We start from the raw sequence: 22911 nt of genomic DNA, 5'->3' as shown, positions 1-22911 counted from the left end.
AAGTCACATGGATTTGTGCTCATCAAATGCACACTATTGATAAGTAAAAAGAATGTGCAGAATTGAGGATTTTAGCAACATATATCTCATCATTTGCCACCAATTCAAGGTCAGGCGGTTGTCTATTTAAAGCTGGCATGAAATGACTGTTCATCATATTCATTGTCGACATGCATCTTGTTGCGAACAATTCATTCAGGGAGATTCATCTGGCCTTTTCATGTTTAATCAAACTGACAGAACTGGACCTTCCAGTATGAAAAGACAGCTCATGTTTGGCAATGTATACAGCATGTCAAACAAAAGGTTTTTGGGGTCACTTTCCAAGGACCCCCCCCTTCATTATTATAACAGTAAAACTGTGTGTTTTTAAAAACTTTTTATTTTCTTTAATTGTATTGTTTTTATTTTTCTTGGTTTTAAGATTGTCCATATATATTTTTCTCATTTTTCAGTGGTTAAATGCTTAAATGCTACTAAACAACGTTGGTGGTATGAATAGATAAATTGTAGTAATGATCTATAAAAAGTTTAAACCATTTTTTTTTTACTTCAAGAGTTCTATAAAGTCTTTTCCCAGTTCAGACTGTCAAAATTTAATTTGAATAAGCTAAAAACATTTCCAATCTGCAGAATTTATCAAACTTTTCAACAATATGACCATATGAGATTTTTATTGATTATTATTCATTTTTATTGATTATTATTCATTTTTATTGATTATTATTCAGAAATTCTGTCTAATCTATGATCATTTTTCTGGGTTTATGATTTTTATCAAAAACTCTTCTCAAAAATGGTGGGAATCAAACAAAGTCATAAAACATTAGCCATTTATAAAAATGTACTCAAATGAAAATGTAACTGTTCAGATTATTTAGTAAACAGTATTTTAATGAACGGTTTCAGTCATTCTACAAATCACAGGGCCCTAATTTTATTTCACAGAACTCCAGCTATGGTTTACATTCTCCATTTTAACATCACTTGCATTATTTCACTTAAAGAACCCACATTATGCATTATAATAAGTCATATTTTGGTTTTGGGGGTCTCCAACAAAAGGCTGATATGCTTGCAAGATCAAAAAAAACGCTTTCATTGTCATATAATATGCACTTATTTTTACATAGTTATCCCCATGACTCCCATATGACTTGTTCAGCGATTCGTTTGTTCCAAACCTCAGCGTGATGTTAATCTGCACTGATTGGCCCGATGGCCCAGTCTCTTGTGATTGGTTGACTGGGTTCAGCGAAAGATGGAAAGAAACGCCCACCATGGTTATGAAGTAGCCAAAGTTCGGAGTATATGTGTGAGCCCAATGCAGGAGTGCATTAAAGCAATGCAGTTAAACACTAGCATATTGCTCTATTCTTAACCCTACTCTAAGTAATAGCAACAACATAGTCAGTATTAATCCACACAGTGGAAATAGTTGAACTATTTTGAAAACTGACCAGGCATGTGTAGGAAACAGCTGATTAGGGCCACAACAACAAACGGCAGAGGATCGCGAGTTCAAAAACGCATTTAAATCGGTAAAGGAAGAAGCATGCGTCGCATTCTCAACATGGTTTTGGACGCGATTTAACCTGAGAGCTACATTACAAACACTGATTTATAAAAGATAAGTGATTACAAGCTGCGTGGAGCGATTACAAGTTACAAGACACAATTAAATACATATTTTGCTAACTTCAGAAAACAAGACAACCATTTTAATCAGACTTACAGGCTGTGTGGGAAGGAGAAACACTTACAGGATCTGGAGTAGACAGAAACTGGTCCATATAAACTGTGTTACAGTTACTGACAAAAGTCCCATACATGAACAGTCTTTGCTGATCCTTCCTTTATTAACAAACAGCTTGCGAATCCCACATTGCAGTGTAGGTTATTGTATCAATCATTGGAAAAATGACAGGAACAAACACAGCACATGTTATACTGTGGTATTGTTGTAAGAATTAACTTTACCCTTTTATTCCTCACAGCCGCATATCTGACCATCTCTCAGTGATAGTAATCTTCGTGTCATGATCAATCCCATGATCCCCTGAGCTCTGCTAATGTTAGAAGGGAAAGGCACGTTCATGTTTCATGTGATCTGGCACTTTATATTTGGTGATGTCCCGTATCGATGCTGATACGAGCATGCAAAAGATCCGAACACAAAACGAACCATTCATTCGACTCTTTCCTTAAAGAATCAATAGTTTTAAACACGATGCACTTCCAGATTTAACCCTCAGCTGGATGTTTCCATCCACTCAGAGCTGTGTTACACACTGCATGGAAGGTCATCTTCAAAAACCCATAATAGAGTCTCTTTAAACCCACTCCTGCAAGATCACGTTTATCTGCCTGCATAACACATCAAACACTTCTCAATATCCAATCATCAACTTATAAATAGAACCAAGCCCCCAACTGACATTTGGCTTTAAGCAATGCATGACACAAAACCGAAGATCAACCTCTACCTCCATTGGAAATTTAAGCTCCACTTCAACTCTAATAGTCCCACATCCTCCCATCATTTGTTAATCTATTACAGGTGGTGAACTTTACACAACTTTTCTGTTTTCTGATGCACAATGCTCTACTCACTAAGTACACCAAGGCCTTTTCAGGGATTAGTTCATTTCCAGAATGAACGTTTCCTGATAATTTACTCCCCTCCTTCGCCATCGAAGATGTTCATATTTGTCTTTCTTCAGTTGAAATCAAATTAAGCTTGAGGAAAAACGTGCAGGGTTTTTTTTTCCTCTATGCACCTCTATGGGTTCTTACACTTTTTCCAAAGTCAAATTTGAGCACTTTCCAGGTGCATTTTCAAAGCGTTTTGCACAATGACATATTTACATACATTATCACATTCTATCAGATGCTATTCCTTAGTACTGCCTTCTAAGGAAATATTTGATGGCATGTTTGTTTGCCCCCAAGCCAACCATTAAATTACTGTAATTTATCTTCTTAAATGTCACGATCTTTCATCTTAAATGTATACTTATTTTAATTTCATGCATTGTTCACTCATGCATTTTATTATCTCCAACTGTTTAAGCAAAGGAGAAGATAAAAAAGACAAGAAGGTCACGCTACAAGCACATGCGCAGACTCATTTCATGCAAAGCAAAAGTACTATTTCATTTCATTTAAATAGTCTATTATTACCTATTTAGTAATGGAAATTATCATGAAAGCAACACAATTACTAAGCATTTTATCCATTTCTTTGTGAATATAGGCAATGCATTTTGGTGCATTTGAACAAAACAGATTTATTAAACAGATTTATTTATTAAAATAATATTTAAGTCACCAAACATATTTAGAAATTGAAAGATATTACAATTAAATTTAAGCAAAATATTGAAAAAAAATTACTAACTACAAAATTTCTACTAAATTTTTCAATTTTTTGCTTCTCTTGATTTTCCACTTTGTTAAATTTATATTTAAAATTTTTTTCATAACATATAAATTTGGGCTACTATTTTTTGGACGGTAATAGCAAGTTATTTAGTCAGATAAGCTCCAGATTTGGCTTCAGTTCTGACTAATCTAACGTATATGCACAAATATAATATTGTATAGCTTCCTATTCAAAATATGAATTTAAAAAGAGAGATTTGTGAGGGGTGTACTTAAATATGTTGAGCAATGTCTTGCACTTCTATGGTGCTGTGTGGTTTGAACTTCCAAACAGCAGTTTCAGTGAGCTCTAAATAATCCCTCCCGAGAAGCGAAATGATCTGACATTATCTTAAAATTTTAAATATATGTACTTGTACTTTTACTTGTATTTTTTAACCCCAAAAGCTCAGGGATGCAAACTTTAAAAGTTAAAATGTATTTAATATTTTTTTCTAATAAAACAACAGATCCTTTTGTTAGATAAGGCCCTATTCCTTAAGTAATAATAATAATAATAATAATAATAATAATAATTCCTTACATTTATATAGGGCTTTTCTGGACACTCAAAACGCTTTACACATTTTTGGGTGTGCAGCATCCATCTGGATGACGTGACGGCAGCTATATAGCGCCAGACTGCACACCACACACCAGCTGATTGGTGGAGAGGAGACAGAGTGATGAAGCCAATTATGATATGGGGATGGTTAGGAGGCCATGATGGACAGAGGCCAGTGGGCAAATTTGGCCAGGATGCCAGGATTAAACCCCTACTCTTTTCGAACAACATCCTTTTTAACGACAACACAGTCAGGACATCAGTTTAAGGTCTCATCCGAAAGACAGCGCTCACTGAGCAGTATAGAGTCCTTATCAGTTTAATGTGGTGACAGATTGGAGGTTTGAGCGCCCCCTGCTGGTCTCTCTAACACCACTTCCAAGTGGGATCAGAATCAGAAAGAGTTTTGCTGCAAATCATGTAGAGTCTCTTGAAGCTGCACTGTAAAACTGATCACCATTGAAGTCCACTGTATGGTGAAAATAGCGCATGTTTTATTAAAAAAAAACACTTACATTTATTTTTAACAAAGAAAGAAATTCAAGTTTATCAAAAAATGCACAGCATCATTTACTCCTGCTCCACTTCTTCCAAGTTTCTTTTTTTGCTGAAAACAAGTGAAGAGATTTTGAAGAATATTAGAAACCGGTAGTCATCTGCTTCCATAGTATCATTTTCACCAACTATTGTCGGTTAATGGTGACCGGTCTCTAACATTCTTCAGAATACCTTCTTTTGTGTTCAGCATAAGAAAGAAACTCAAAGTTGACATCCACCTCAGGGTAAATGGTGAGTCATTTTTTATTTATGGATGAACTATCCCTTTTACACCTTGGAGAACAAGGGGGTGAGTAATTTATCAGGAAATTTCCATCCTTACAACATGTTTGACTGAAGTAATGAATTAATTTTGTGAATGGCAGGCGGGAGAGTCATTTATCAGGACATTTTCATTCTGAAACTAAACTAATCATTTAAAGGACTTTCCTTTGGGAATCAGATTAAGCATGTAAGGTAGAGGATTTCCAATCAAAACCAGTATCAGCACACATTTTTCCCTGTGGGCTATCAGTTGAAGAGCTCTGCGATAGGCAATTATGTCTAAAACTATTATTAAAATGTTTTCTAAACAATAGAGAACAGGTTGAGCCTGAAAGGTATGACTTGGTTCTATTACACATAAATGCACGCATACATGCACAAGTTGCTTTTAACAGGTCTTCATTACAGCAGCTCAATAAAAAGAGCCAATAAAATAATTGTTTGGTTTCTTTTAAAAAGCAGTAAAATGCATTCCAGCATGATAAGCACCAGACGTAACTTTACTTTTTATTTGCATTACCATATACTAATAATATCAATAACAGATTTGAACAAAAAAAATAACAACAGGTATCTCCTTCGGTTTAATAACGTCAATAACAGATTTGAACAAAAACAACAGGTAACTCGTTTGGTTATTTATTTGGATGTTTTTGGACACGAACCAAAAGATAAGATACAGAAATGGCAATAAATCGGACAAAAACAACCTCACATTTTGAAACACGTGAGTCACAAATAAGCAATTTTAAGCATAACGTTTGGCGTTTAAAAAAAAAAAAAGATTTATTCACCATCTTCTTGTGCCAAACCTATAGGAGTTTGTTTGTTTGTTTGTTTGTTTAAAGAATGTTGTTAACCAATTGACTTTCATGCAGTTTTTTTCCAACACAATGGAAGTCAAAGTCTTTGTTTACTCACTGTTGACCAACGTTCTTTAAAATATTTTCAACAGACGAAAGAAACTACACTGAAAACAATTATTCATAGCTGTTTCCTTGTGTTTACTCACTTTAAGTTAAGTGGTTGTAAACAATTTAGTTAGGCTGAATTTAAACAAACAAATTAGGTTGAACATTAATACATTTAATTTATTTGTTCAAATTCAACATATAAATTGTTTGCAACAATTTTGCGGACATAATCTTTTTCAGTGAATTACGAGTACGTGTATTAGGAGTACATTTTCGTTTTTACGTGAACCATATCTTTCACATGACAAGTTGTGACGTTGCTTAACAACTGTAAGCAAATGAACTCCGTGATCGTTTGGTGCCTAACAAGATCTCTCTTGTTTAGACTTGTTGGGGGCACGTCAATCTAGATTTTCACATTACTCCATGATACTTGGTTGTGAATAAAGCACAGCAATAATCTTGCTGATTATCCACTGAAACACAAATGACGAGGCGATATCTGCTGCACTCAAGTCATGTGTATATTTCCGTGTAATTACAGCCTGCGTTGTTTTCTCAACACATTGAATTCAGAGCACAAATTGGATTGATACTACAGCCGTTTGACTTTAATGTGGTATTTGATCATTGAGCAACTCTGTGTGCTGACGTTATACAAACAGATGTTATCTAGCGGTTTAAAGAGGATATGCAACTGCTCTCTCCTCCTTTCTACTCTGCTTCACATGAGTGATTTGCATGCGAGCAACTGTTTATTTTATTTCTACTACACTGTAAAGCCCTACTTGTATTCTGTCGTTTTCTCTCACACTAAACGCATGTGGAGGCGTTGCAAAAGTGGCTCAGTGCAGTCGCTGTGGAGGTGGAGCAGTGCTGAATATTTTGGCTACATATGGCAGTCGCCACCTGGTGGCCGGTCTTTTGGATTTATTATGTTTCATAATCATAGCTTTGTCATGGGAGTGGGCTGAAACTACTTATGCAGATAGATACACAATAGTTTGTGATCATGCTTTTAAAATAAGGCTCTTCTGCACACCAATAATGCATTTATTTGGTCAAAATACAGTAAAATAGTATAGTTTAAAAGATCTGCTTTCTTATTGAATGTAGTTATAAATACATTTTGTTTCGGTGATGTCAAAGCAACATTTCTATAATAATAGAAATTATTTTAATATGAAGTTCTATAAATATGAATTATTTAATATTTATATTATTATCAGTGTTGAAAACTGTTAGGCTGTTTCATACTTTGGTGGAGAACTACCAAATATACACTACTGGTCAAAAGTTTGGGGTATTTTTTTTTCATGTTTTTTTTTTTTTAAGAAAGTTATTCTGTTCATCAAAGTGGCATTTATTAAATGTTTATGTTTATTAAAATGTTAAATAACTGCTTTCTTACTGTATGTAGTTTCAAATGAAATTATTACTCCAGTCATTATTGCTGTTATTATTAAAACCATTAATAATAATTAATATTAGAGTGATTTCTGAAATATCACGTGACTCTTTTTTTTCCACTTCAATTCAATCCACCTTTATTTGTATAGCGCTTATGACAACTAGAACTCTGACTCTGACAACTAGAACAATGAAGCTGAAAATTCATCTTTAAAATCACTGGAATAAATTGTTCAATTAAATTATTAACTACTTTTGAACAGTTATTTTACAGTGCAATAACATTTCATAATTGTACTATTTGTACTGTATTTTTGATTAAATAAATGCGTCCTTGGTGAGCAGGAGAAGCTTATTATAAAACATTTAAAAATCCTACTGACTCCAAACTTTTGGACGGTATTGTATATTATTCACTCTCTTACTCATCAAGATAACATCAAACCTGTTTAGGATGGAATATGGAATGTAAAGACATTCATCCTGTAAAAGAAATTTCAAAAAGTTCATATAAATTATGTTATTGTGAAATTTAATAATATAATAAAATGTAGTTCCAACAATCTTATGAAGGAAAAAAATGTCTTCAACAATAACCGTTATTAATAATCGAGTATCAATAATAATTGATCATGATAGAACAGCAAGTCGGGGTATTATAATGAATTCTAAAAGATCATGTGATGGGTAATGTTGCTGAAAAATCAGCTTTAAATCACATGAATACATTCAAAAAGTAAACAGCCATTTTAAATTCTAATAATATTTCAGAATTTTAAAGTATTTTTGATCCAAAAAATGCAGGTAAATAGAATTCAAAAGATTAACAAGTCTTACTTAGAGCTGGGCGATTTGGCCTAAAATGAAAATCGTTATTAATTTTATTAACATTTTAACTCTGTTACAATTAATGAACGATTATATTTTTTTTTTTTTATGTTTTTGCCCTTATAGTTGCCCACATTAATCTTCTTGTGAAGCTGCTTTGACTCAATCTACATTGTGAAAGCGCTATAGAAACAAAGATGAATTGAATTGAATAGTTCACTGACAGATTTTGTACAGTGCTCACATATTACAGGTGAGAGATTTTTGAATGAAGGGTGAATTACTTGATTTTAAAATAATTGAAGGAAACACACACTACTATCTATGATTATTTATTAAACACCAACAACTGAAATTAAAACACACATTGCCTAAAACATGGCTCTCCGCACCGCCCACCCTCGACACCACTACCAAACTGACCAATCACAAAGCTTGCGCTACGTGTCATTGTGGCATGTAGTCACATTTTTTTGAAAGGTCTGTGGTTATGCGAAGCCGGACCATACTCATGCACTTAGCAGAAGTACAATATCAGAATAATATAATAAGTAGAAATCATAATATAATAAGTATAATAAGCTCTACACACGGTAGGGAAAGTATTTGGAAAAAATTGGACTGATTATAGGTTCTGAGTGTCCATTTCGATAATTTTTCGATTTATCACCCAACCCTAATCTTACTGATCCCAAACTTTCAGGCAGCAGTGTACATTTCAGTTTAATATTCAAAATGATAGCACTATAATATAATACTATAATATTCCTGGACATTAAAATATACATATTTCTGATTGTTTCAGGCCTGAAGACAGCACTGCCACATCGTCAGCTGGTGGAAAGACTGGCACACACAAGATCTGTCTGGTTTGCTCAGATGAGGCTTCTGGCTGCCATTATGGAGTTCTCACTTGTGGAAGCTGTAAAGTCTTCTTTAAGAGGGCTGTTGAAGGTATTCTACCATATATCTGTGGTATAAATGTGTTTACTATTCATTCCCTTGAGTATAGGGATGGGATGATAACTGTTTTCAAGGTATACCGCAGTTTGGAAAAGTCAAGATTTTAAAACCGCCAAAATATTCTGCTATAGTGTTCCTATGGTAAATATAAGAGTATCTCCAAAAGATATCCAAATACGCCATTTTAAACTGTAAAGAAATTGTGTTTTAGAAACTAATGAAGACAGCAGAAGTCAATGATTCAATTGAATTATTTGTCGTGACATGTTTACTGCTCCAAAAAAGATCTCAAATGTTTCTCAAAATAAAATATATTGTGTTTAAAGGAGGAAAAGTTTTAGTTTTTTTACCCAGACATTTAAAAAGAATATATTTTAGAGCAGTAATCACAATACCGTCAAACCATGATATTTTTATGCAAGGATATCATATCATCAGAATCTTTTACCGACCCATGGCTACCCGAGTATGCATTTACCAAAGTGTTTTTAATGGGAATAATATGCTTTAAAAGATTGTGTTTTTTACTTTTAAACTGAATGCAATGTTTTTGGAGAATGAATTACAATTCAATCAAAATGCATTAAAATATGCATACAATTAGTTGAAGAACTTTAGTTCATCTGAATGGGTCTGGAGTATGTTTGTTTTTTCAGATTAGCAAGATTGTAATTGAAATATGGTTTAAAATCATAATTAGTCAATGTATTAGCATGTATTAGTCAATATAGCTTCAAGTGTAGCCAAATTTTTCAAAAGCACTTAATTCAATTCAATTCACCTTTATTTGTATAGCGCTTATACAAATGTCAAACAAATGTCATACTTAAATGTCATACAAATCTTAATAGAAATTACTTAAGTGTATTTTATTTATGTTTACACATCAAACACATGCTTTTTTCCCACAGGGTGTCTGCGGGTTCTTAAAAAGTCTTAAATCTCAAAAGCTAAATGTTAGGCCTTACAAAGTCTTAAATCTACTGAAATGTTGTGTTGTAGGACTTTTTAACAGGTCTTACATTTTTCTTTGTTCATGTATAGCTTCCCAATCTGGCCATTAACACTCATACAATCACCAACAATCCCAATAAAACATTGAACTTTTTTTTTATATTATCATTTAATTACTTTCCTTACAGTAACTTTTGTTTAAAAGTTCTCCATTTATTTACTTCTGAGAACACTGACCTGACCTATGTTTTTATTATTATTATTATTATTATTATTGTTTTAGTAAATTATAATCATTTTATGATGGGTCAAGTGAAAATCTTTTTCCAACTGGGTATTCCAGAAAAAAAAAATAGCATTTAGCCATGTAGAAGTCTAAAATTTCATTCATAATGGTTTTAAAATGTCTTAAAGTCTTAAATTAAACTTGGTGAAACCTGCAGAAACCCTGTTTACAAGACATTTATATTATATTAACTGGAAGTCACTTTAAATGTACTCTTAAATAAAGTATTTAATTCAAATTTATCGCAAGTGCACTTTATAAATGTGTACTTTACTGTCATTAGTCTGGATCATGGGTCACCAAACTTGTTGCTGGAGGGCCGGTGCCCTACAGATTTTAGCTCCAACTCTAATCAAACACACCTGAACAAGCTAATCAAGGTCTTACAAGGTATACTTGAAACATCCGGGTATGTGTTTTAAGGCAAGTTGGAGCTAAACTCTGCAGGGACACCGGCCCTCCAGGACCGAGATTGGGGACCTCTGGTCTAGATCATTACACTGAATAATTGTCACAAAATTAAGAAATGTTTTGTTCATATAATATTACAATAAAGATGTAACGATTCATGATAACCCCCCCCCCCCCCCCCACCCCAAAAAAAACTTGACTCAAATCATATAATTTAATATCATATAAAAGTAGTTAGATTTTCCTCACTTGAATCTGATATTTGTGTGTGTATATTAAACATTTGTACATAATATAATATACATAATATAATATAATATAATATAATATAATATAATATAATATAATATAATATAATATAATATAATATAATATAATATAATATAATCATACCCTTATTTGTATGAGAACTTTAAACTGCACTGCCATTATTGGCTGGCTCAATTAATTGCGATTAGCTTAAATAATTCCATTAATCAGGCAATTAATCATAAATTATGATATATACATATGGCATACACATATTAGTTATAAAAGCACAGACTGGTGATCAAAACACATCAACAGTGGCAATTATAATATGTGCTTTTCTTTCCATCAGTGTTTCTTTACCTAATAAGGTAGAGCTAGAGACCACGTCCTTCCAGCAAGATCTGACTTCTCACTGCACGTCTACTTCAAATGACTAGTACAATGAGTCACTCGTCAGTCAAAATGTTTTATTGTGTGGGTGCTGAAATGCATCCTTCTAACTGGAAATCATGATTATATCTCCAAAGCAGACAAATAACCTCAAGAACGTCTGCCAATTAACTAATATATTTGAAGATCTATGACAAAACAGTGGCAGAAATGTTTGTTTTGCTCATTTGTGCATAAACAGTCAGATCCATGCGGTGGGTTTCAGAACAGTGTTTGACAGCAGTGAAGGATGGGGGTCTCTTGACATATCCTGTCTAATCATTACACCTGTTTTTTGTTTTTTATAGGGCAACACAATTACCTGTGCGCTGGACGAAATGATTGCATCATTGACAAAATCCGCCGGAAGAACTGCCCTGCCTGTCGTTTCCGCAAATGCCTCATGGCAGGCATGAACCTAGAGGGTAACATGAAATCTTGCATTTATTATATAATTATACCAGAATGTCCTTAAATGTCAGTTTAGATTAGAGCTGCATGAATGTGGATAAACTGAGAATCACATTTGTTTTACTTTATTTATTGACCTTATGGCTCGTTTCCACTGACTGGTCCGGTAGGGTACGGTATGGTTCGGTTTGGTACGGGTCACCTTTATCAGGCTTGCGTTTCCACTAACAAGGGTACCCTTTTGTTGGGCGTGGTGTATGACAGAAAGTTTCAGTCAACGTCATTCTCGCTCGAGGAAATGTTTACAATAAAGCTGTATGGGTCACTTACATATCATATGAGAAGCACTTCTCACAAAACAGATGCTTCATACACATAAATACTTGTGTAGAAATGTTTATTACTAACTTTTCAATGAACATGAGTTAATTATAACTGCAGATTAATGATAGTGCGAAACAGCCTACTGTAACGTCTGTAATTATATTAAATAACTAAATAAATGAATATATATAAACACATACAGCCATTTACAGTCTCCGATATGTTACCAACTACAGAAGAACACACACAGCAGACATTTTCACATTACCAAAAGGTCCTTTGTCCTTTCAGATTGTTGTTTTGGTCATTCTAAAACTCCTCAACCATTTCAGTATCAGTGTTATAATATTATTAATGACCTCCAGAATCAAGAGTGTCTGTGCCTTCAAACGCCACCACGCGTTCACTGCATTCTGAGATGCAAGTCATTTATTAAATAAAGAAAAGATTCACGCAGCTTCTCCTACCGCAGCAAATTCAGTTTTTACTGTTGATATTTGGTGCCAGTTTTGTTTGTGACAATTTTGTTCGCTTTGACTTCGTGAGATGGAAACACTGCTTTATTCGCATGTCTTTTATGCGATAATCCAGTTTTGCGCATAAAGTTAATTAGCATTTTTGGATGGAATTTTTTTTAATTTTTATTCTTAATTTTTTTGTTAAGAATAGAGACCATGATTCTGCCATAATTCTGAATTAACAACTTAAAGGTACACTCCACTTCTCTTGAAAATAAGCAGATTTTACAACTCCCCTAGAGTTAAACAGTTGAGTTTTACCATTTTTACATTTATTCAACCAATCTATATTATCAATATCAATAGACTAGTGTCTATCTAGTCTAGTCTATCTAGAGTCAGGGGCAATGATATCACGCAGTGCCTGAAAATAGTTCTGAAACGTCTCTCACAATTGTCTTCATGGTTGCAAAGCATGCTTCCTGTGCAAGCAGGTGGTTATGCTGGTTATGTTGACAAAAGTTAGGTGATTTTCAGACACTGTGTATATCATTGCATCTGCTGCAGCAATGGCATGGCAGCAAAGTTTTTAGATTGATGAGATTATGGTTCCAAGCCATATTAGCCTAGAAAATAGCTACTTTTCATTTTACGTCAGGCTTGGTAAACAATATAGTAGGGCTGCACAGTAAATCGTTACAGTCTTCATTCGCCATAGTCATCACAGAATATTTAATGAGCTTGTATTATAATGTACCATTTGCATGTGTTTCTGAGGATTTTTATAGCATTTAATGATTAAAAACTTAAAAATGATTAAATTTACAGAATTATTATTATTGTTAAATCACTGCTTCTTAATACTGTTTGACTCGGAAAACAACAAAACACTGTTTATTTCATTTGTATCTTTTTCTTTATTGTATTTATCTATGCTTGTAGATTAGATTTATTATATTTTATGCATAATTCACTCACATACAGGATCATCCCAATCTATCTAAGATTATAAATTCTTTTCAAATAAAAATATTAAGTCATCTGGTGAAATTATACTCAATATATAAATCGCAGAATAACAAAATGTCGCAAAGTTAGATTTTTTTCAATCTCGTGCAGCCATACTTTTGGAGATTTCATGCAGATGCACTCCCCAACAAAAATCATCATAATCAATGTTAAATTGTGAATTTTTCCAAATCGCCTCCTTGCGTAATTATGTTCATATCGCAATATAATATAAATAAATCGAAGAAAAACACAGTATCGCAATGTCATTTTTCCCCTATACTGTTCAGCCCTACACTATAGAACGATTCAAGCTTTAAATAGGTAACTTATCAAAACTTCAGCTAATTTTTGAGTGAGATGCTAATGGTATAATCAGATTCAATGATCTATGCTAAGCTAAGTTAAAAATGCTGCTGCCAGTCCCAGAAATCGGCTGAATGGAATAAAAAAATGAAAAGCTCTGGGAGTTGTAAAATGAGCCTATTTTCAAAAATATAAAGCGGTAACAAAAACTAAATAACAAATAACAAAAACTATGTATCATTTGCAGTGAGTCTAGCTCCACCCAAAAAAGTGGTGAGGTACTAGGGCTGCACAATATTGGAAAAATCTAACATTGTGATATTTATTCAACCTGCAATATATATTTCGATAGGAATACAATTTCACTAGATTTGTTGAATAACTATTTGGAAAAAATTTATCATTTTAGATTGATTGGGATGATTTTGTAGGAGAGTACATACAATATAATAAACAATCTACAGGCAAAGATAAATTCAATCGAGAAAAAGATATAAATGAAATAAACACCATTTTGTTTCATCGAACTGTATTCAGGCATATATTTATTATTATTTATTCAGTTAAATAATCAATTGTAAAAATAATACCGCATAGCCTTTGTTTTATAAACAATTCCAAAAAATTAATTGTTATTAATTTGTCAAAGTTACAAACAATACCTAATGCCTCAATGCTTTTAAAACTCTCACAGTCACAGGCCTCAAAAAACACTTGCGAAATGATCAATTCTAATGGTCGTATTCTCGCAATTTGACCATTGTGAATGATCACATTGCGATATCGATGCTAAAATGAATTATTGTGCAACCCTATATGGTATGTTGTGCTATTTTACTACTTCTTACAGAGGAAACAGACAAATAATGCATAAATTAAAAACGTAATAAAATTAAACTGTACTGAAACGTTGATACAAATAAATGTAATAATAAAATAATAAAAATACAAAAATAAATAAAAATACTAGAGGTTCTAACAAAATCATATCATAAGATTCAGTGTTAAAATATCAGTGTTGAATTAGCTTTTTTAAATCTCTGTGATGCGTTATTTAGTGCAAATACATATTTACTCGTCTGTCACCACATTCTGTAGTAACAATTTAATTGCTTCTTCCCTCATTTGAAGCATCAAGCTCAATTAGTGAATTTGATCACACTGTAAACATCATTGTTTATTTGCCAGCTGTTATCCCAGAACTTCTGTGGCTATTAGAATGTTTGTACCACAGAAATAATAACACTGGTGGAATAGACTAAAGATTGAATTTATATAAACAACGGCTCTCTTTGGATCATATGAAGATCTGTGATCGTTCAAGGTTTAATAAACAAATATGAAGCACCATCATTTAGAATTAAGACTATGTCGATAGTTTAGACAAAGTCCCTTTAAGGCAAGTCATTTCACTCGGCGGCCATCTTTGAAACACCTCTCGGGCGGTATGCTCGGGCATTCTGTTTGAATGGGGAAACATCAAATTCTCCAAAATTGCTTGCCAAGATAATCAAATGTAAAAATAATAAATTTTTATGATTACGATTGAATTTCATATTAGGAATCACCAATGATATTAAACAACAACTCTCCCTTTAGTTTCATTTCTAAACATCCCAATCAAAATCTGCAGAAACTCACGTCTAGTCCAAGCCCCTCCCCCAGAGTATCGTCAGTCTATAGCGATCAATGATTGGTTCCTGTACTAGAAGGCGGGCTTTTTTCACCATATAGCGATCGATGATTGGCTCCTGTACTAGTAGGCGGGGCTTTATTCAACATATTGACAGTTACACTTTTTTCCCATTCAAAAAGATACGAATGTCTTGTGTATTCTATAGTTTTTGTTTAAGATAAGTCTTTTAACAATTAATCATGCAGCTCTAGTCTAGATTTTTATTAAATCTAAAATGTAAAGAAGTGAATATTTATAAGTAAAAAAAAAAACTATTGTAATCATTTCTCATTCACTGCTCAGCCCGTAAAAGCAAGTCGAAGGCACGTCAAGCCGGCAAGGTAATCCAGCAGCAGTCAATTCCGGAGCGCAATCTTCCTCCACTGCCGGAGGCCCGCGCACTGGTGCCCAAACCCATGCCTCAGCTGGTGCCCACCATGCTATCACTACTAAAGGCCATTGAGCCAGACACCCTCTATGCCGGATACGACAGCACTATACCAGACACATCCATCCGCCTCATGACTACCCTGAACAGGCTGGGTGGCCGGCAGGTCATCTCTGCTGTCAAATGGGCTAAAGCTCTGCCAGGTATGAATTGGGATGTCTTCAAAAACATCCTATGGAATATTTTCAGCCACAGAGCTTATAAACACCCTCTGCTGTATGTATTTTAGGGTTCCGGAACCTTCATCTGGATGATCAGATGACCCTCCTTCAGTGTTCCTGGCTGTTCATCATGTCTTTTGGACTGGGCTGGAGGTCCTACCAACACTGTAACGGAAACATGCTGTGTTTCGCTCCAGACCTGGTGATCAATGAGTATGTATCTAATTAAACGGATTGTAGTGGTTTTCTGGATTGAAGCAGTCTTTTAAATTTTTGACAATAAAAGATTTTTTCTCTTGAACATGTGGAATGGAAACGATCCGTGAAAATTTACATTTTTTTTTTACAAGTCAGGCCATGTCTACTCTGTCGTTTTCATTTAAAAGTCATATTTTCTCTCCACTTTGGTCTTCTGTCCACATTGAGATTGTGTTTCTACTTAATGAAAATTGGGTTGAATCTTTTTGAAAACGCTCCCAAGTGGATAAATTGACATCGTCAGTTTTTTGTCACAATATGTATCGTGAAAATGGACGCTTTCCAAAATAACGACACATTTTTTGTCGTGACCAATTCTGCTAATATGGTGGATGAAACTGTACAGCAGCTGTTTTGGATGCATGTTTGGACAGTACTGGTAAAAATTAATGTCAGCTTGTTCATGCTCCACTGCAGCTTTTCTTCTAAGGATATTGAATGTTTAATCAGAGCCGTTATTTTGACATCTTCCAGTCTATATTCTTGCTCGCATTTGCAACTTTATACTCCTGCGATACTTGCAACAACTTTTCCTCACCGTCGGACCATGCTTTTCCTCAAAATACTGCTGCAATTTTTTTAAAGAGCCAAAAGTAGATAAATGCATTTTACATCTTACTGCATGCGACGTACACTGACAATAGTGTTTTTAGCTGTTTCAGTGTAGATTTTGAAAAGCGTTTGAGAACTGTAGTGTGGACAGAGCGTTTTTAGCTGATTTTTCCAAATGAGAGTAGACGTGGCCTTAAATTGGCAACTTTGAATGGAAACGTAGTTTGTGATGTTTGCAGTTTAAAATTCAATTCTTTTAAAGATATAGTACTAAGCATATACTTTGTAATATTTTGGCAAATAATTAAAAATCTATTTATAGTTTCATTTCATCACAACAGAAGTTCACCCAACAATGATGAATTTTCTCTCTGAGAGTCCATACCCTTTTTTAGTGTGCTATAAAAGTAGGCTTATGCTGAGTTCAGACTGCACGATTTTCAAAATAGTCGTGTCACAGATGTTTTCACACTGCATGACTATCAGGGGTAGTGTTTCGTCGCTTCTGTGTTTACACTGCAAGATGTATCCGCGACAGGGGGTTTCACACTGCATGACTTTACAATAGGAAGAAATGCTGACATCTTTGTCTCGGTAGACAAACTACGTCTCACAACCAAACACACGTGAGAAGTGACATGAAAACAATGCAAGGTGACATAGTGTATCTTTTGTTATTAACTACATAATGAGAAAGAAGACTTTAATGGGGTGGAAATTGTACTTATCTTGCGCACCTGGCTTTGAAGGGAATTATCAATTTTCAGTTAAGATAACACGTCAAACAGACACGGATGCTCCTGCCAAATTTTCACTAGTTTTTCCTCCATTTCTTGGGTCCAAATAGACTGAAAATGAGCGCTTTTAACTTCTCCCCCAGCCTCCCGCTGGCCTGCAGAGACCCATACTAGAGGATGCTGCTCTCTCATTGGCTGTAGATAAACGTCAATGTTATTTGCAATCAGAACACATTTCACACGGCATGATTTGAATCACCGACAGCTCCAGATTTTTAGCACGCCAAATATCTCATGGGCATCTGAGACTCATCGGCTTTTCTCTTAGATAGCATCTTTGATAGTTCATAATGTGTGGTTTGGTTGTTTCTCAACTGCAGAGAGCTGCAGAGTTGGAGCGCCTATTTGCCTGTGATTTCAGGCATTTGTCGATGATTTTTAAAAACCTGTCAGCGATTCAAATTGGGGGGTAAAATCATGCAGTCTGAACTCGATATTACTTGCCTAGTCTGAACCAAAGTTGAACCCCCGCTGGATTGCACTGAACACAATTAATTTTGGTGCCAAACCTAACCACAAGACATTTGAGTCAAAGTGGGAGTCGTTTACCCCTGTAGCAAGATAAAAACAGCAAAGGATAGGGCAGAATGATTAATTCCCATTGCATACTTGCCCTACTTTTGACATTTAGAAAATTTGGTTTGGTTTGAAAGCACCAACACCATGGCACATGCATCAATTTGCCACTAATGTAACAACGAGGTCCATTTAAAGAACAGATTCTTTCTACTGAATAGAGCTGCACGATTCTGGCTAAAATGAGAATCACAATTTTTTTTTGTTTAAAATAAAGATCACAATTTTCTTATGATTCTGTAGATGTAAAATAAAGGTTAATATGAGTCGGCAATTTTTTTTTCTTTCTTAAACATATGGTAAAACAACAATAATATTATGTGTAGGTCTACTGGTTTCTATAAATAATTCTGTTTTTTCATAATTTTTAATAATTATGTTGGAAATATAGGCCTATGCTTGCAATCTGTCATTGACAACATTATTAGACCAGTTAATTCACTGGTAAAATCAACATTATATAGGCTAGAGTAGTTATACTGACACTGTAAACATTTATTTTCATGAACAACTGTGTGTTCGCTATGAAAGAAAAAACATATCAAATGCTTGTTGCAATCATAACTCTAAAATGATTATTTAATCGATGTGCACGCTTTCGGTTTCATTTTCATTGCTAAGTGCTGTTCATACTTCGCGCATGTCTCTCAAACGATCACTCTGTGCGACAAACTGAATGTTATTTACAACTTTATTACCTATTGAAGACAGAAATGACATTTTTAGGTGAATTATACCTTATAAATACAGTATGTGACTCTTTCAACATCATTTGGAGGTGTCCATGTTGCTGAGTAATGTATGTGAAACTATGAAGACTCATGCAGCCGCCTTTGCTTCTCTCCTGAACTTGAAAATATGATTGGCAGAATCGTAGAAATGGTGGATTAAGATTGTCTAGGGGGTCGAATCGAGATCGCGATCTTTTTCCGATTAATTGTGCAGCTCTACTACTGAATGAGAGCAGAAATTAGATAAAAATTCTCTTCTTGCAAAACACATTTTGGTTAATTCATTTATCATCACTAGCAGATCAGTCTCTGATTTAGTGCGATCATCTAAAATATAAACCATATTCCACATTTTTAGGCAAACTCTAGTACTGTCTATAATAAGGGTCATGTGTGTTTGTCCACAGAGAGAGGATGAAGTTGCCCTACATGAGTGATCAGTGTGAACAGATGTTGAAGATCTCCAATGAATTTGTGCGACTGCAAGTGTCCACTGAGGAGTATCTGTGCATGAAAGTCCTTCTGCTCCTGAACACAGGTGAACTTCTTTAGATTCACCCATATATACTCTTTCAAAAAACAAGCTTAAACCAGCTATTTTACATGATTCTTCCAAAGAATAATAATAATTTTGTTGTTTCTCAGTGCCGAAGGATGGGTTGAAGAGCCAGTCAGTGTTTGATGAACTACGAATGTCTTACATTAAAGAATTGGGCAAGGCTATTGTGAAGAGAGAGGAGAACTCCAGCCAGAACTGGCAGCGGTTCTATCAGCTCACTAAGCTACTGGACTCCATGCACGACGTAATGATGCTTCTCCTAAATAATGCTTATAGAAAACCATATCTCTCTCTGCTCCAAAACCCTAGTGAGCTGTCTGGCTGTCTGTTGCCTCTAGACGGATGTTTTCAAAGGCAGTTTTCAAACTGAGGAAGACTGATTTGGAAAGCTGCGCACAGGCAGCAACTGTGTGCGTCATACTGATTCCGCTTGGGAGACTCAACTCAACAATTGATCCCAGTAGAATTTTGCATGTTGCTAAGCCAGTGATGCAATACTCTAAAAATAAAACGCAGAAATATTGGGTGAAATATGCAGTTTTTATATAATTCCACATAAACAGCTTTACTCCAGTAGTCAAATTGTATATATTTTCAGCACTGAATGGAATTTAATCTTTTTCAGTTTGAATATCCTTAAATTTTGGCCAAAACTTTAACTTTAGAGATGTAACTGTGATGCTCTCTATAGGGGCAACTCAGCAGGTTTTGGAGCAGAACAAATGTCTGATTTATCTTTCTGTACCATATGTTAGCATTTTAGTTAGCATTGGATTATGGCTGCACAATATTAGAATGTTAGAATATCACAATTTCTGCGATAAATATTGTGACAGTTTTACAATAGCACTATTTGATGGGTTTCTGTGCAGTCTAAAAGTAATCAGGTACAAAAATTGAATAATCACAATGCAAAAAAATGCATTTCTTACTTTTCTTTGTCTAGTTTCTAATCCAAATATAAAAAAGTTTTTTTTTTTTTTTTTTTAAAAAAGCAAGTAAAAATAAAGAGCAAGTAAAAATATTTTTTGTTTTCAACCATTTTAAAAGAAATAAGTCAAAATGAAGAGGAAAAACAAGGTCAATTATCTGCCAGTGGGGTCAGTAAAATAATTATGTTGTCAATTTGAAATGTAGATATTTGAACTAGAATCAAGACAAAATTCCATATAATGCAGCAATTAAATACAATTCTGTAGCTCCTGGTCAACTATAATGCAGACTTAACATTGCATATCTTGCGATGTGACTCTTGCAGATGCGCACATAACGATATCAATTATGTACCGATATATTGTGCAGCCCTACATTGGATCATATTTGATTTGTTTTACTGTCTGTTGTGCCTTTTATAACTAAAAATTGAGAATACAGTTCAAAGGTTTGAGGTCAGTAAGTCTTTTTAAGGGTGCAGTTATTTGATCATAACTTAAATACAGTAAAAATATTAACACTATTAAGTATTAATTACTAGTAATATTAAGTTTTATTGCATTAAGTTTATTACACCTTTCTTTGTTGATATCATTTTTTTTGTACCTGATGCCAAACTTTAGAATGGTAGTAATCCTCTTTTAAAATGTATCAGGTTCCTCCACAACCATTCTTTATTAAACTAAACTGACATTTACAAAACATTTTTAACTGAAAATATAAAACTTATGTTGTGTTGTTCACACCAAATTTAAAAGGTAAAATGATTCACAACTAAGTATTACATACAAAGTAGGGCTGCCCGATATTGGAAAAATCTGACATTGTGATATTTAATTTTTCTGCGATATGAATACAGATTCACAAGAAGGTTTGAATAGGGTATTGCGAGCTAGTGTGTTTCCCATACTGATAAACTTCCGGTGACCTGTTATTGTGAGTTTTTTCCCATTTTATACAGTTCCTTTTACAGCATCGATGTTGTAATGTAATTAAAAAACAATCAGTTAATCAGACTTTGGCACTCATTTAGTTGCTCAAGCGTAAAACGAGACAAAAAGCCGTTTGCTCGCAAGCGCCTGTCAGAATCGGCAGGCTAGCGCAGAAGCTCCATTGAATATACTGGGGTAAAAAAAATGCTCATATTGTAAAGACATTGCGGGGAAAAATGTTATTTAATGCAGTGCTTCTTATACAATCTGAGACCCACTTTATATCGGATATCACTCAGCCAATGGAGATCGCTGATTTTTAAAGAAAACGGACCTTAAACGCGCCGATTTTGCATTGGCATACAATTCACCGGAAACAATTAACCAGGTTACTGGCAAATTAAAAGTCCTATCAGCATGCTTCGGCATATACCCCATAGCACTATTTGACGGTTTTCTGGGGAGTCTAACAGTATTCAAGTGCAAACATTTAATAAGTTACAATCCAAAAAGTGCTTTTCTTACTTTGAATGGTCTTGTTTCTAGTCCAAGTAAAAAAAATGGTTTTGTTTTCAGCTTGAGAAGAAATAAATCTAAATTATGAGTTTTTCCTTTAAGTAAGCAAACTTATCTTCCAGTGGGATAAGTAAAGTAAAGTAATCTTGTCTTTGCTTTGAAATGTAGATATCTGGACAAGAAACAAGAATAAATCGTATATATTCTGTATAAATATAGTAATTACATACAATTCTGTGGCTCCTGGTCAACTTTAATTCAGACTCAACATTATCTTGTTACATATTACATATCTTGTGATGTGACTATTGCGAATGCCATATTGATGCTGAAACTATATTGTGCAGCGCTAATACAGTCAATGGAAATGCATGAATAGAGGTAAATTTGCTCCTAGTGTAGTGATCGATGAGTAATGATTGACACATTAGGCACAAATGCATGGTTTTCACCTAAATCGCCTCAAAATATTGCAACTCAAGTGGAAAATTCACACAAGGTAAAACAGTCTGAGTAATCTAGATTGAGTGGTACAATGCATAATTTCTCTTTCTGCTTGGTGTTAACCCAACATAATGATTTTTTTTTGGTTATTAATACAACAAAAGCATTTCAGGGACTGAAAACAAACATTTAAAATGGCCTGCAAATATCTTTTTATTAAACAAAACAATAACTGTCACAATGTAAACTACAAGTGCAATTTTGAGAAAATGGTGGCATCATGCACATTAATACATGTCCAGTCTGTAAGCAAGTGCTTGTTTAGGGTTGGGGTGCGGGTAGATGCATATAAAATACAATAAATGGGAAATTTAATAAATAATATAAATAATTCTCGTTAAATTCTGACCACAACCGTATCCAATTTAGCAACAAATTCTAACTATTGCCCTACCAGGCATAATACAATGACTGTAGTCATTATTGACCACAATGTCAATGGCACACAAAACCTTTCTAAAGCACAAAGGAAATCTTACACACTTCACTCTCTCACCCTACGACA

At 34.2% G+C, this 22911-nt stretch overlaps 1 protein-coding gene across 1 annotated transcript in view; it reads left to right on the top strand.

Annotated features, from left to right (window-relative positions):
* The window catches only part of nr3c1 (nuclear receptor subfamily 3, group C, member 1 (glucocorticoid receptor)), a 56878-nt gene that overhangs the window by 31876 nt on the left and 2091 nt on the right, over positions 1-22911 (top strand). Inside the window, exons 3-8 of the mRNA XM_056471687.1 lie at positions 8768-8916; positions 11566-11682; positions 15743-16030; positions 16117-16261; positions 19370-19500; positions 19608-19765. Of these exons, the coding sequence (XP_056327662.1) occupies positions 8768-8916; positions 11566-11682; positions 15743-16030; positions 16117-16261; positions 19370-19500; positions 19608-19765 (988 nt within the window). The remainder of the gene's footprint in view (positions 1-8767; positions 8917-11565; positions 11683-15742; positions 16031-16116; positions 16262-19369; positions 19501-19607; positions 19766-22911) is intronic.

The sequence above is a fragment of the Danio aesculapii genome, chromosome 14, assembly GCF_903798145.1.
Source record: "Danio aesculapii chromosome 14, fDanAes4.1, whole genome shotgun sequence".
In the NCBI taxonomy this organism is placed as follows: Eukaryota; Metazoa; Chordata; class Actinopteri; order Cypriniformes; family Danionidae; genus Danio; species Danio aesculapii.
Note: the sequence above shows the minus strand (reverse complement) of the source record. Positions and strands in the feature narration are given on the sequence as shown.